Raw genomic sequence first — 13392 nt, forward strand, 5'->3', positions numbered from 1 at the left:
AGAATCTTAGAGAGAAATGGAAGGTTAGATATAGGTCTATAGTTGGCTAAAACATCTGGATCAAGGTTTGGCTTTTTTAGAAGAGGTTTAATTACTTTAAATTGCTGTGGTACATAGCCTGTTAATAAAGACAGATTGGTTATATCTAATGATGCATGATTTGATAAAGCATCAACAGAGAGAAGTTGTCTCCGTCCGTGTGTTAACAAACACACCTGGGCCAAAGTTGGAAACCAGAATCAGCTTTAAATCCAGTCCCAATCTAATCCTCACTAAATTTCAAACAATTGCACTGGAGTTAGTTATTATTTTTGCGTCATCAATACCAAATTAAATCTAATAGGATGGGAATATACACAGACTTCCCACAAAATCACACTTGAATTCCTATTTTGCTACTCGGTCAGAATCTTATTAACCTGGAGTCCCAGTCACTGTCACAATAAATAAACTATATGTTTTAGGCGTATTGGCAGACAGCCATTTAAAATGTAGGTAATGACATATAAAGAGCCGTTTTTCCATGTCCACTGTAGTTTCTCAGTGTGCTCTCTAGTAACATCTGTCTGGTCCAGGTAGTTTTGTCATTCACAAGGCTACTTTGTTACTTTTACTTGAGTAAAGACGTTAACTCAGTACTTTTACCTGAGTATTTTTTAACACAGTTATCTGTACTTCTACTTGAGTATGGGAAGTGAGTACTTTTGCCATCTCTGTGTATCTCCATTCAGACGAAAAATAGAGATATCATTTTTAGTCTTGGACTAGTTGTAGAAGATCTCTAACACAATATGGATGCTATTTATAACAGCTTTATGTGACAACAAAATTAGTTTTGGTTAAAATCGACAAATAATCGTGATAATTAATTGTGATCTCAATATTTATCAAAATAATTTTGATTATCTTTTTGGCCAAAATCATGCAGCCCTGCTTGAATTTGTTTTGCACCTTAGCTTGACCGATCTGGTAGAGACGAGCCTTGCGTTCAGAGATGCTAGTTGAGCAGGGATAGCAGTTAGCACATTAACTGCTTTATTATTACACATTATAAAAAAAATGTACACTCCCGGTCAAAAGTTTGGGGTCACTTACAAATTTCCATTTCACTCCATTATAGACAGGATACCAGCTGATCTTGGTGGGTGGCTGATCTTTAATGCAATATCTACATTTCCCATTATCAGCAACCATTCATCCAATGTTCCAAATGCTCATTTTGTTTACTAATCTGATATTTTAAAAAACTAACTAAGAAAACATTAAACAACCCTTTTGCAATTATGTAAACACATAATGTAATCTGGAAACTGCTGCCCGTGTTAAAAAAAACAAGGCAACTGATCTCAGATGGGATTCTGTCTATAATGTAGTCCAATGGAATTTTGTGAGTGACCGGTAGTGTGTGTGTGTATTTTTTGAAAAATCATGTGAAAGATAATGCTCTTATTTGTTGTTTTCATTGTGCTAGGAGGAGGCAGAGGACGTGATTTTTCCATAGATTATTTGATACATACATACTGTTTGATGACATAGTGACAGTTTGAGCAAAAAAGTTTTTTTTTAACATAAAAGTTACCATATGTAGCTTTAAAGCCTCTACTGGTGACCAGAAGAAACTTCAACATAAGATACATTAGCTGCTACACTAAACAGAATTTACAATGGGCAGTCCTTCTTTCAGATTACCATCAATAAACCTTCCAAAACCTTCTCCTAACTTGACCACCACACTCAGCAGCAGGCTTTTACAGACAATAAATAACTTTTCTCACACCTCCTCCATTCGCCCACATTACCTTGGTTTGGTCCAGAGCAATGTTTTCGACAAGACTATGACTCAGCAAGAGTGATCAATACTCTTTTCCCTGACCTTGAAAAGTAACAGTACAGCATTTCAGCACGGCTCTCCTAAGGGCTAGGTCCAATTAATTGAATTTTGTCATATTGTAAGAAAAAACTAAAAACAAGAAATACAGCACTCTACAGAATTAAGTTGCCTAACCGGAGACATGGTCTGCTCAAGGGTGCAACACAAGCTAATCTAGTAAATCCAGAAAAGGATGGTAGCATTCAATCAAACTAGAAGAGGAACACCATCAAGCCCATGGCAAATGGCATGCAGCTGACAAGCAATCTGGAAATATTCTTGACCTTGTTTATAGTACATATTAGTATTAGTATATTATTACAAAGCATTATAAATTTCCCCCAAATAAGTTTTTGAGCAAACCTGACTATACAAAGGTTGTCAACAGCTGAATAAATGTTATCTAATGATTTTGTTAATACATGATGTGACCTTTTTGAACCCACAGGGAATTTCTATTTCTCTCCCTCTGTGCAGGTTTGACCGTCTTTCTGGGCATGATGGTAGGAGCATTCGTGTGGGGGGGTCTGGCAGACAAAGTTGGTCGTCGGCGCTGCCTGGTTGTGGCACTAGCAATAAACTGTGTCTTTGTCTTCCTGTCTTCGTTCGCGCAAGGCTACGGCTTCTTCCTCTTCTTCAGGCTGCTGTCTGGCGTTGGGTAACACTTATACACACACACACAAACACACACACACACACTGTCACACACACACACACACACACACACACACACACACACACACACACACACACACACACACACACACACAGTAGTGACAGATTTATTTCCACTTCCAACTGTTTTTGCTGAACTCCAGCAAAGCAAGGCCAGACTAATGAATTGGAAAAACTCTCCCTGACTTATTGAGTGAGTAATGACGTTGCACCATTGCTCAGTCACTTTTGAAGTTTGAAGAGGATACCAAGGCATCATTTGAAGTAACCTAATTTTAGAGTCATTTTAGAGTCTAATTCTCTCTGTTACATAAGGTTATTTGGAAATATTTTAGTATGAAGCTTCCTTCTTTTTTGATCTGCCCCAGTTTGTCCTGTTAAATGTGTTTAGACATTATAATGCTAATACAAGCTCAAAACTTCCTGTGTTTGTGTTTCTGTCAACTGAACATTCTAAAATGTGTAGTTTTCAGGAGCTTAACATCTTTATCTTTACAACCATATTTCTTTTAAATTGTAGCTTTATTGAGCAAGGGTATCCCACCTTCTCCACGTGAGACAATGCATTTCTATCCTCCTGTATTTTTGCACTGAGTATAGCTCTCTGTCCAGACATTGCTGGAGTCAGCAACTAACTGTAGACAGGGCTGAAGCTAGGATTTTAGAAATATCAAGGTCATAGGCTATATAATACATAAATATGAATGTATAATAATAATTCTGCTGTTGAATCACACATTTTTGTCCTAACATAGTCAGAGTTTGAGTATAAAAACGTTTGATAACCAGTCTACAGAATGTTATAGTAATGACTCAAGTCCTGAAAACTCCCAGCTTTCCAAAAAACGACAGGACGTTACCTTCTCATGCTGACTGTGGATCATTTATTACAAGAAAGTTTTGGTTTGGTTTAAACCTGCAAAATAATGTTATGTGCAGTACACTTTCACCTCAAAGAATGTGCTAGAGTCATATGTTGCTGTCAGAGGCACCAATGTTTCAAGATTTCCCATTGCAGCTTTGCTCTTTATTCAAATGGTCTTTCCAGAACTTCATTATACTGTTTTTGGCAATTAATACAGCTTTTTAATATGGAAATCAAAAAAGAAGTCCAGCTCCCCTCAATCAATTTGCATATGTAAGGGGTTTATTGTGGAGACACAGCAGAGTGTTCCATCTGAGAAGAACTTTAGTCAACAGGGAGCCACAGTGGCTCAGGAATGAGGGCACATACACAGCACAGCGTAATGAATGTGATACCCAACCACTAGAAATTTGCACCACAGCACTGCTTACCTCATCAGTAGATAGAATTCGTCATCCATACACGCTCTGCTGCATGTAACACATATGCACCAACATGTTAGAATATTAATGCTTTTTAGTGTGTGCTGCAGGCATGTTATAAGCAAATTTTCCCAGGTAGGTGGCAGGCATGTTCCATACTGGTTGACAAGCTGACCACCAGGCAGATTTAGGTCTAGGTTGCAAATTTGTGTTTTAAAGGAATTTCCTGGCCTACTTTGCCTTTGATTGGCTGGTACTTGTTGCCTTTGTTGGTTAGGTTTACGTACATTTTTGTCGAGGTCCAGCACGTGAATGACGTTGTCTGATAAAAAGGTTTGAGGGCATCTGGTATAGTAAATGGTTTTGAGGAAGTGGAAATGTAGCTGAAGAGGGGGAAAAATGAGGCAGAATGTTACAACTAAAGCATCTTAACTATGCTTTTCCGAGTAACAACATCAAAGTGTTCCTTGTTATAATGTTTGATTTAGGAATAATTGTTCTGCCATAGAAACAATTTCAAAGAAAGACAGTAAGTGGATGTTTGTTTACAATGAAAAAGCATATATATTGTGTATGTATATATGTACATATATATATATATATATATATATATATATACTGTATACAGTATACTGTATATACATCTTTTGGCGCAGTGGTCAATTAATTAATCTCAAAGGGAGCAGCTTTAATGCACTTAAAAACATATTCATCTTACATGTTTGAGTAAATATTTCTCCATTAAGTGTAATGTTGATTTTTTTTGTTAATTGTACTAGTAACTCTCTTTTTCCCTTCCATTACTTTCTCATTGTCCCTCTCTACCCTAAGAATTGGTGGCACAGTGCCGATCGTGTACTCGTACTTCTCCGAATTTCTTCAAATGGACAAGCGAGGAGAGCATCTGTCCTGGTTGTGCATGTTTTGGATGATTGGTGGGATTTACGCTTCGTTCACTGCCTGGGGAATCATACCCAGATACGGTAAGACCTTAAAACAGGTCAGTTAGACAGAACACTATTCAGCGTTCCTATACTGCTGCTTGTGAGGAAAGTGGGTCATTACAACATAGTAATTTAGTTTTGTCACATATAGTTTTATCAACCATAGGGTTGGACCCCATGTGGAGTCACTGGAATTAAAGAGACTTCCATAACTGATATATTAACTCTTGATAGAATAACTAGAATTTTTAAACTTAACAAAACACATAAATAAACTAAATTAATAGTTTATCAAACCTAAATGTCTTGTTGAGCTCTCACAATAGAACACATGTCACTGTTTGTTTTGTTTACTGCCACTGAGACGTATACATTTTGTTCATGTCTGATGTTTTCCTAACTGCAAAAAAGACCCTGCATGCCTTGTTAAATATATTGAAAATGCTCTGTCTTAACATTTTCAGGAACCAGACTTGGTTGCTAAAGAATGATTTAACCATTTGGAGACAAAGGGCAAAAATGCACTTCACTTTGCAAAGTTGGAATCTGATATGTGCAACATTGCACCATACAACTGTTCCTATATCAATATCCTACAATGGTAACTGATGGTAAATCATGGAGATCAGGGGTCCACACAGGCCGGGTCTCTGGGAGTCCTCCTGTCCACAGCCTCTGATTTAAAAGTGTATGAGATACACAGTTTATTTTTAGTTTAGTTTCAGTAAAAAAAAAAATCTATTCCCTAAACACACACAATGTGGTTGTTTTCTTTAATCCTCCAGAAATACATAGTGTTTTTAAATGCTATAACAAGTAGTACTTTGCTTTTGGCACAGTTAGCAATACATCTTGCCCAGTACAATGGCGACCCGGGGCCCACTTGGATTGGGTGGGATTAGAAGGAATACACATATTCTTTACCAAATACAGTGACCAAAATATTATAAAAAGTAAGTTTGATTCAATTTTACAACAAGAGAAGTGGAGTACAGGAGGGGTGCTGTGTCTGGAATATACACCCTCTGCACGTTGACCTGAACTGTTCTGAGCAGGCGGGTAACATTCACATCCAATGCAACTAGGTTATCTGTAAATTAGTCTAGAGATTTCTTTTATGGTACCATTTCTTGAAGAAAAGAGGACATCTCTGTACACGAGTAAGACACGTTGTTGGTGGTTCTTTTCAGTGACAAGAGGTTGCTCAGGGAAAAAACATCCATTTCTCCACTGGGCTTTAACAGCAGAGAATTTGGCTCTTTTTATGTACATCTCTACAGTGTGGTCAGGGAAAATTTGTATTTCTGATCAATCCCTCCATTCCTCCATCCATCCCTCCATCCATCAATGTTCTGGCTATTTAGAGCTTTATCAGTAGTGCATTGGGTCCAATGACCTCACACAACTTTCTCCATTGCTCTGCCTATCTTTAACTTCAGCAGAGATCAACCAAAATATCAGCCAAAACAACGTAAAACATCTGTGTGGTATGGAGAGCCTTTTATTCTTTATTGGACCGTAGTTGTAGACCTCTGTTTAAGGCAATGCACTACAAATTCTTGAAATAGAGTTTAAAAGGACCTTTTGTTAATTGGCTTGTATTCTTTTTTTTTTAAGAACGAATAAGGATAATGAATCAATTGGAATATTGACAAATGTTCATATGTAATTGTGTGTGTGTGTGTGCTGTGTGTGTGTGTGTGTAGGCTGGGGGTTCAGCATGGGCACAGAGTTCCAGTTCCACAGTTGGCGGGTGTTTGTCCTGGTTGCGGCTCTTCCTGCGATTGCCTCTCTGGTTGGACTTACCTTCATGCCGGAAAGTCCCCGCTTCCTCCTGGAGGTGAGACGGCAGATATGGTATACACGACATTAAGAGGTGGACTCAATCAGGTCGTCTAACAATCGGAAGCCGTAAAGGACTAGCAGTTCCGAGTTTAAAGGCTTCTGAGGGCTTCATTAAACCTGAACCATACCAACTAAATAACACAGGACCTCCATGAGGTTGAACAAATCAACAATGTATTACACATTTACAGATGTTACAGGTTCTATTTCCCATGAATACCATGCTAATACCACAGTATTGCTATGGCAGTACTCAGTGGGGAATGATTATAATTATATAATTATAATTCACTATGAATGCCTTCATAATGCAATATAGTTTTCAAATATGGTGTTACTAAAATTGTAGGTTTTAAGTTGAAAATAGACTAATGTAATAATTCTACACCGTAAAGAAAAGCAGGAAAGAACAGTGTGCCAACTTATCCACTTGAGACACAAGTTGTATTTGAAACCGTTCCCTATAACGGAAATAGTGCCCTATACAGTTTGTTGCCCATTTTGTAGTGGTGTTTGAATTCTCCATGGTTAATTTCCTTCACTGTATAGTCAGTTATAAAATACCCACAATGCACTGCTAATTGGAGTGTAAATACATTGTACCCTACATTTTACTCCTGTATACCACATTGCAACGTACCGCACAGAAGAAGAAGCAGAAGTCAAAACTGCAAAGGAGAAAGGGAGCAGACTTTAGAATATAGAACATTTTAATTTCTTCCCGGGAGCTCAGTTTTTTTCAGGAATGTATTAGAAGTATTTTTTGTTTTTGTTTGTCTAATTGATGCTGGGCGCACCCAAAAAAAATCCTAAAGAAACCTTTTGTTTCCATTTGCACCTGGATCATTAACATTTACACAACCTTCATGTAAAATCTGTTTAGCCTCTACACAAACTATGGGCGCATCTCCTGATGCAAACCACGCATTGATGTGATTTCAGTGAGCGTCTGAAATTTTGTTTGGTCATCCCTATTTAGTACACTATTTATTAACACTCCATAGGGAATGGTGAGTGAGTTAATGAGGGAGCGGTTTCAAACACAGCTACTGTATTTTTAAAACATCATTGCACTCAGGTTGCTGTCTTCTGTAAGGTATTTGGTCTAGCCATGAATCAGGAAATCACCTCCTTAATACCTTTTTCTATAAGTAGTTTTCCATTCATTTATGAGCGAACCTAGTCTTGCCATAATGACTACTATTTGTTCTGTTGTAAACACACCTTAGGATAAATCTTTGTTCATGCATTTCCACTACGACCGTACACAAACTAAATCACTTTTATGTGCAATTACCTTGCCTGGAAGACTATTAAACAACAGAACAGAAGTGGTTCCTTGACAAAAAAGGTGCTGCCACCACTTTCTAAACCCTAAGTTCAGTGCTTACTGCTTCTAACTGACAGTGGTAAGAGAGTGGAAACAAATGTGTGCATACAGGACTCGTAGAGGGAAACAAAGAAACAAACCGCTGGCCGTTTATTCATTTGTGGGTGATGACTTTGCTAATTAGTTGCATTATTGTTTGCATGTGCCCATGGGTTTCTTTGTGTGTTGAACAGAATGCCAAGCATGATGAGGCGTGGATGATCCTGAAGCAGGTCCATGACACCAACTGGAGGGCCAAGGGTCAGCCAGAAAAAGTCTTTACTGTGAGTATGTCTAGCTATAGTATCTAATATGCATATAACAGTTGCAATGCACACAGCTACAAAGAGTTAAACTCACACTTTACAGTGGTCAGTGGTTAATTGGTTTAAAATGCATTTTTTCTCATAAATTTGTTTAGAAATTATAGTAAAAAACGCTCTGCAATGCCCTGCAGTGTCCTGCTGCATCCTGCTGCATCCCTCTACGTCCACCTATGCTCTGCTTTGCCATGCTACACCTTGTAACGCCTTGCAGTGCCCTGGTATGAAATGAACTACTACGAGTGCCATTTGTAGTCACTGTTCCATTATCTTTTTTTAATTTTTTAAATGAGGTTGGCTTTTTATCTTTTCAGACTTACAAAACACGTTGCTCTTTTTTCTTTTACCTTCAATTAAGATGAGCAATCAAGGCATATGGTGTCCCCTGGCAGAGATCTCTGCCCATCCATCCTCTCCGGAAACTATTTACTGAGCAGCCAAAAACCTGTGGTATTGTCTCAAGGCTCAAGACCTGAGCATTGATTTTAACTGGCATGATCTATGGTCTAAGATTCCAGAAGTGTCACGCAATCCAGACCATCAGCAGCCATTTTTGGAACAATAACGTTTATAGTGTGCCCTGTGTTTTTTTTTTTTTATACATGCATTTAACAAATGGAGTTATCCCTCTCTCTTAGGTTGGATTAACCTCCCTCCTAGAGTTTCCCTCATCAACAAATTCGGAGTTTTCACACATTAAAACATGCTTTTCTGAAACGGACCCCTGCTCTCTAAAATTCAAAAACATACTGTATTTGCTGGACTTACAGCTGCTAAGAAAATGATTGCAACACGCTGGAAACTACCTCATGACTTGTCTATTCGTCTATGGACCCTTTCCTTTTTAAATGTCATACATATGAAGTTCATGCATAAATTAGGCACCAGAAAAGACTTGGGACTCTTGACTCAACATTGCTAAATCCTTGAAATCCATGATGTAGACGTATGCTTTAGCCTCCTTCTGTCTGCATGTGTCTGGTCCTGTATGTCTTATGTCTGTCTCTCTGTCAATGTCTTTTGTTTGTTTGTTTGTGTGTGTCTTAATGATAAGCTGCAGACCCCATTCCCTCCTCATCTTTCCTCTCTGTGTTTTTTTGTCCTGGAATGCATTCTTATGTCTCAGTGCATTGTTTGTTATTGTATAATAAAAAATATTTGATCACAAAGAGAGGTCTCATGGGTGGGCTATATGATTTAACATCAGGATTGTTGATGTTCTTTATGTGACTTATTTAAATAAAACACTAGTGTTTTAAATTTGTATTATTTTTGATTATATTTATATTGATTATAATACTGACAGAAGCACTTCTCACAGGAGAGATGGAGAAACAACTATAAATGCTAAAACTAAGTCACATAGATTAACACAGCGATGTAGAGATGTCAATGGCCCATCAGCAATAACAAAAGAATACAGACTGTGTTAAGTGTTAAATGTTCTTTCTCTTTTATCTTTACAGGTGACTCACATCAAGGCTCCTAAAACAGCAGAGGATGAGTTTATAGAAATTCAGAGTGCTACAGGAACACCTGTACAACGATGGGCTGTACGCTCACTAACACTCTGTAAACTGGTATGTGGGAATACACCAAATACTAGAAGAGATTGGAGCTGGAAACATGTTGGCACAATGGTTAAGGGCGTTTTCACACCAACAGCCTTTAGTTCGGTTGAATCAAACTAGAGTTTGTTTGTCCCCTGGTGCGGTTCGTTTTGAGCAGGTGTGAACGCGGCAATCAAACTCTAGTTTGCACCAGAACGAACCAAGCAAGCGTACCGAGACCTGCTTGAAGAGGTGGTCTCGGTACGCTGTTAATCAAACTCCAGCAAAGTCTCGGTGAGCAGAGCAGATATAGTAATGTCCCTCACAAAACAATGTCTGATAATTTTAATGAAATGAGCTAGTTTGGCCATGGAGATGCAAGACATATGCACTACTCAGAACACACAACCTTGTTCCTGTATTTACTTTCTAGTTTCCGCCCCAAGAAACATCCTACCAATAAAAGTAGTGGATGTTCTTCCGGGATTTGTAATTGTGCATTTTGGTACACTTGGATTTTTGCTAGTGTGAAACCAAACCAAACCAAACCGACCAAGGGCAAATCGATCCAAGTTTACAAACTCACCAACTGATTCGGACCAAAGCAAACAAACTATAGGTGTGAAAACGCCCTTAGACTGTGGTTAGGACGCAGGGTGTGGATGTGGGTTTTGTACTCTTTTCTTGTTTTTTGTGCACAACACAGTATTAAAAAATGTGTTTCCCTAGTGATGGACTGTACTAAACAGTAGATGCTGGGATTGTGGAATCAGTTAACATTGCTATTTTTGGGTCTTGATTTAAATTCAGTAATCAAGGTAGAAGACACTGGTTTGGGATTTTGGCTTGTGAGGTGTGAGATAAGTAGGACTTACGACCTGGTCCAACCAGAAAGTGGTACAGAAAAAGTTAACATGCATGTTTTTATATAAGATATGGTACTGATGTAGTGATGTACTCATACTACTTGCAGGGCTACTTGGTGAACTAACACTTTGGTTCACTGGTATATGTTTGTTGCAGGTGTTGAGGAACATAGCATCACTCCTCTCTGCAGAGCTGAGGCTTGCCACACTCTTTATGGCCATCATCTGGTTCTGCATGGCGTTCAGGTAAGTTTACAATGTCATGTATTACATCGTCACCCAAGTTTATAATGAACAGCAGACAGCAATTTTGACAGATATCATGGGGAATCAGAAGGGAATAACGTGTGACATCATTTAAGATTTCAACCAGGCATTCTGCAGTTACATGGCAGGCATCTAAGCAAAGCAGTCCAGACAAATATAGATATACAATCCCTCACTGCCTGGAAAACCTCTAAAGTAAGGTGTCCAGGAGCGACTTGATCAGATGTCCCAACCACCTCGCATGGCCCCTTTTGATGCTAAAAAGTAGTGTCTCTACGACGAGCCCCCTGGGTACATCTGAGCTCCTAACCTTATCTCTCAGGGTGAGATTAGCCACTCTACAGAGAAAACTAATCTATGCTGCTTGTATTAACAATCTCATGACAGTTTGACTCTGGGAAGAATTCTTCCTGAGGTGGAAGTTGAAGACAAGGGCCTTAGCCAGACATTCCCTGTTCACGTCATTACATGTTGGGTTTACCAGATCTTCCTGGCAGCCTCCCCCGCTATCTGATCCAACTAACCCCCAGACAAGGATCAGTTGACAACTCTGCTCCTCTCTTCACCTGAGTGTCTTGAGACCTTCAGCCACAGAGCTTGTGTTATGTCCATGAAGTCGATCATTGATCTTTGGCCTATGGTGTTCCTGTACCAAGTACACTAATTGATTACCCAAGCTCGAACATGGTATTTGTTATGGCCGATCCATTACTAGCAGAGTAGTTCAACAACAAAACACGACTCAGTCCCAGATCTGGCAGGCTTCTCCTGCCAATCATCCCTCTCCAGGTTTTTCCATCATTGACCCTGTGAGGTTTGAAGTACCCCAGCAAAACTATAGTTTGGCTGTTTGGTGCATAAGCACAAACAGCAGTTGGTGACTTGCTCTCAACAACTCATAATAGCATAAAAGGAGATAGAAAACTCCAAAACAGCAGCACTCAGCTAGGTGCTTAGAAGTATCCACACACCTGCTCGGCGTCTCTCCCCCTGGGTAATTTTCGAAGGCCAGAGTCCAACCGCTCTCCAGGAGTTTAGTTCATGGGTCAATGCCTGTCCCCCAGATGCTCACCAGTGATCTCCCAGGTCTGGCTCAAGAAAGGGTGCCCCAGTTTCTCTTTTTAGGGTGAGGTTCTATAGCTCCTTTTTTAACAGATGCAGGGTCTATGAATTGCTTCTCAATACAGTCCCCTTTGAAAACACTACATGGAGCTATTCTCCAACAGACAGTTTTGAAGGCTGTACTTTAAAACTGTACTGTTATCAGCTCTAAAAATTCTTCTTTTAAAACAGTCAAAAGCTTCCATTAAATAACACTGCTGCATGTTGGACTCACTTGTGGTGGGTCTTGAAACCCAAATCTATTAGTCTGGCTTTAATAATGCTTTCCTGCATGAATGATGACACGAATGAGGTAACTCAACTCGTATGTTGTAGAATCTGTTTTTTGGGGTAGCTGAAGATTGAATAGTCCGGCCCAGTCAACCAAGTCTTTGTATGTTGCACCTGTGAAAAGCGTGGCTGCTGCTGCTGAAAGTAGGTTATTTTCAGCCAGTCCCTAGTATTGGGACATTTCAGTAAGAGTGTGCATAAGGACACACACTGTTTTAACCACACCCTCACCCTTGTGCTGGTATATGGCATTAAAATTAAGGATTTAATAATATTACAGCAGAATTAGACAAAAGCTTCTACACTAGATGCCTATCCTCTAAATTAAAGGAAGATATTTCAACAACATTTTACTCAATGTCATGCTTTAATATAACAGAGGCCCATTATGTTAACTTTAGTCCCTCCCAAATTAATAACTTTGTGGACGTTGCTACAACCTTGCTCTGGACGACTTTAGACTCTGTTGCTCGAATTTGTTGCCCCTCTCAACAAGAAGATGTTGAAGCAAAGGAAACCAGCACCTTGTTATAACTCACAAACTTGCAAATGAAAACAAATCTCGTAAAAACTTGAAAGTAAATGGCATTCAACCAAAGTGGAAGAATCTTGTTTAGATTGGCAAGAAAAATGGATAGGAAGGCCCTCAGAAATTAGTCATTACTAATAGAAGAAAACAACAATAAGGTTTCTTTTCAGCACTGTGGCCAGAATGACAGATAGTCACAGCTCTACTGAGCCATCTCTTCCTATAGCTCTGAGTAGTGACAACTTCATGAGCTTTTTTAATGATAAAATTAAAACAAATAGAGATAAAATTCATCTCCTTTTGCCCTGAATTTCTAACGGTTCACCTTTTTAACACAGTAGCACTAGAATAAAGGACACAACCTGACATATACTTACACAGATTTTATCCTATAGACCACATGTGTCAAACTCAAGGCCCGCGGGCCAGATGTGGCCCGTCATGTCATTTTATGTGGCCCGCGAGAGCTTAAAAG

General features: G+C 39.1%; 1 protein-coding gene across 3 annotated transcripts in view; it reads left to right on the forward strand.

Annotated features, from left to right (window-relative positions):
• Positions 1–13392, forward strand: part of LOC117948617 (synaptic vesicle glycoprotein 2B-like) — a 71324-nt gene that overhangs the window by 29647 nt on the left and 28285 nt on the right. For all 3 annotated transcript variants that reach the window (XR_004657501.1, XM_034878365.1, XM_034878366.1), the window contains 6 exons: positions 2348–2528; positions 4664–4815; positions 6483–6616; positions 8185–8274; positions 9780–9893; positions 10887–10975. Coding sequence is in view for 2 of the 3 variants with exons in the window: in XM_034878365.1 (XP_034734256.1) it covers positions 2348–2528; positions 4664–4815; positions 6483–6616; positions 8185–8274; positions 9780–9893; positions 10887–10975 (760 nt within the window). In the remaining variant the exon portion in view is untranslated. The remainder of the gene's footprint in view (positions 1–2347; positions 2529–4663; positions 4816–6482; positions 6617–8184; positions 8275–9779; positions 9894–10886; positions 10976–13392) is intronic.

The sequence above is a fragment of the Etheostoma cragini genome, chromosome 8 (assembly GCF_013103735.1).
Source record: "Etheostoma cragini isolate CJK2018 chromosome 8, CSU_Ecrag_1.0, whole genome shotgun sequence".
Classification (NCBI taxonomy): Eukaryota; Metazoa; Chordata; class Actinopteri; order Perciformes; family Percidae; genus Etheostoma; species Etheostoma cragini.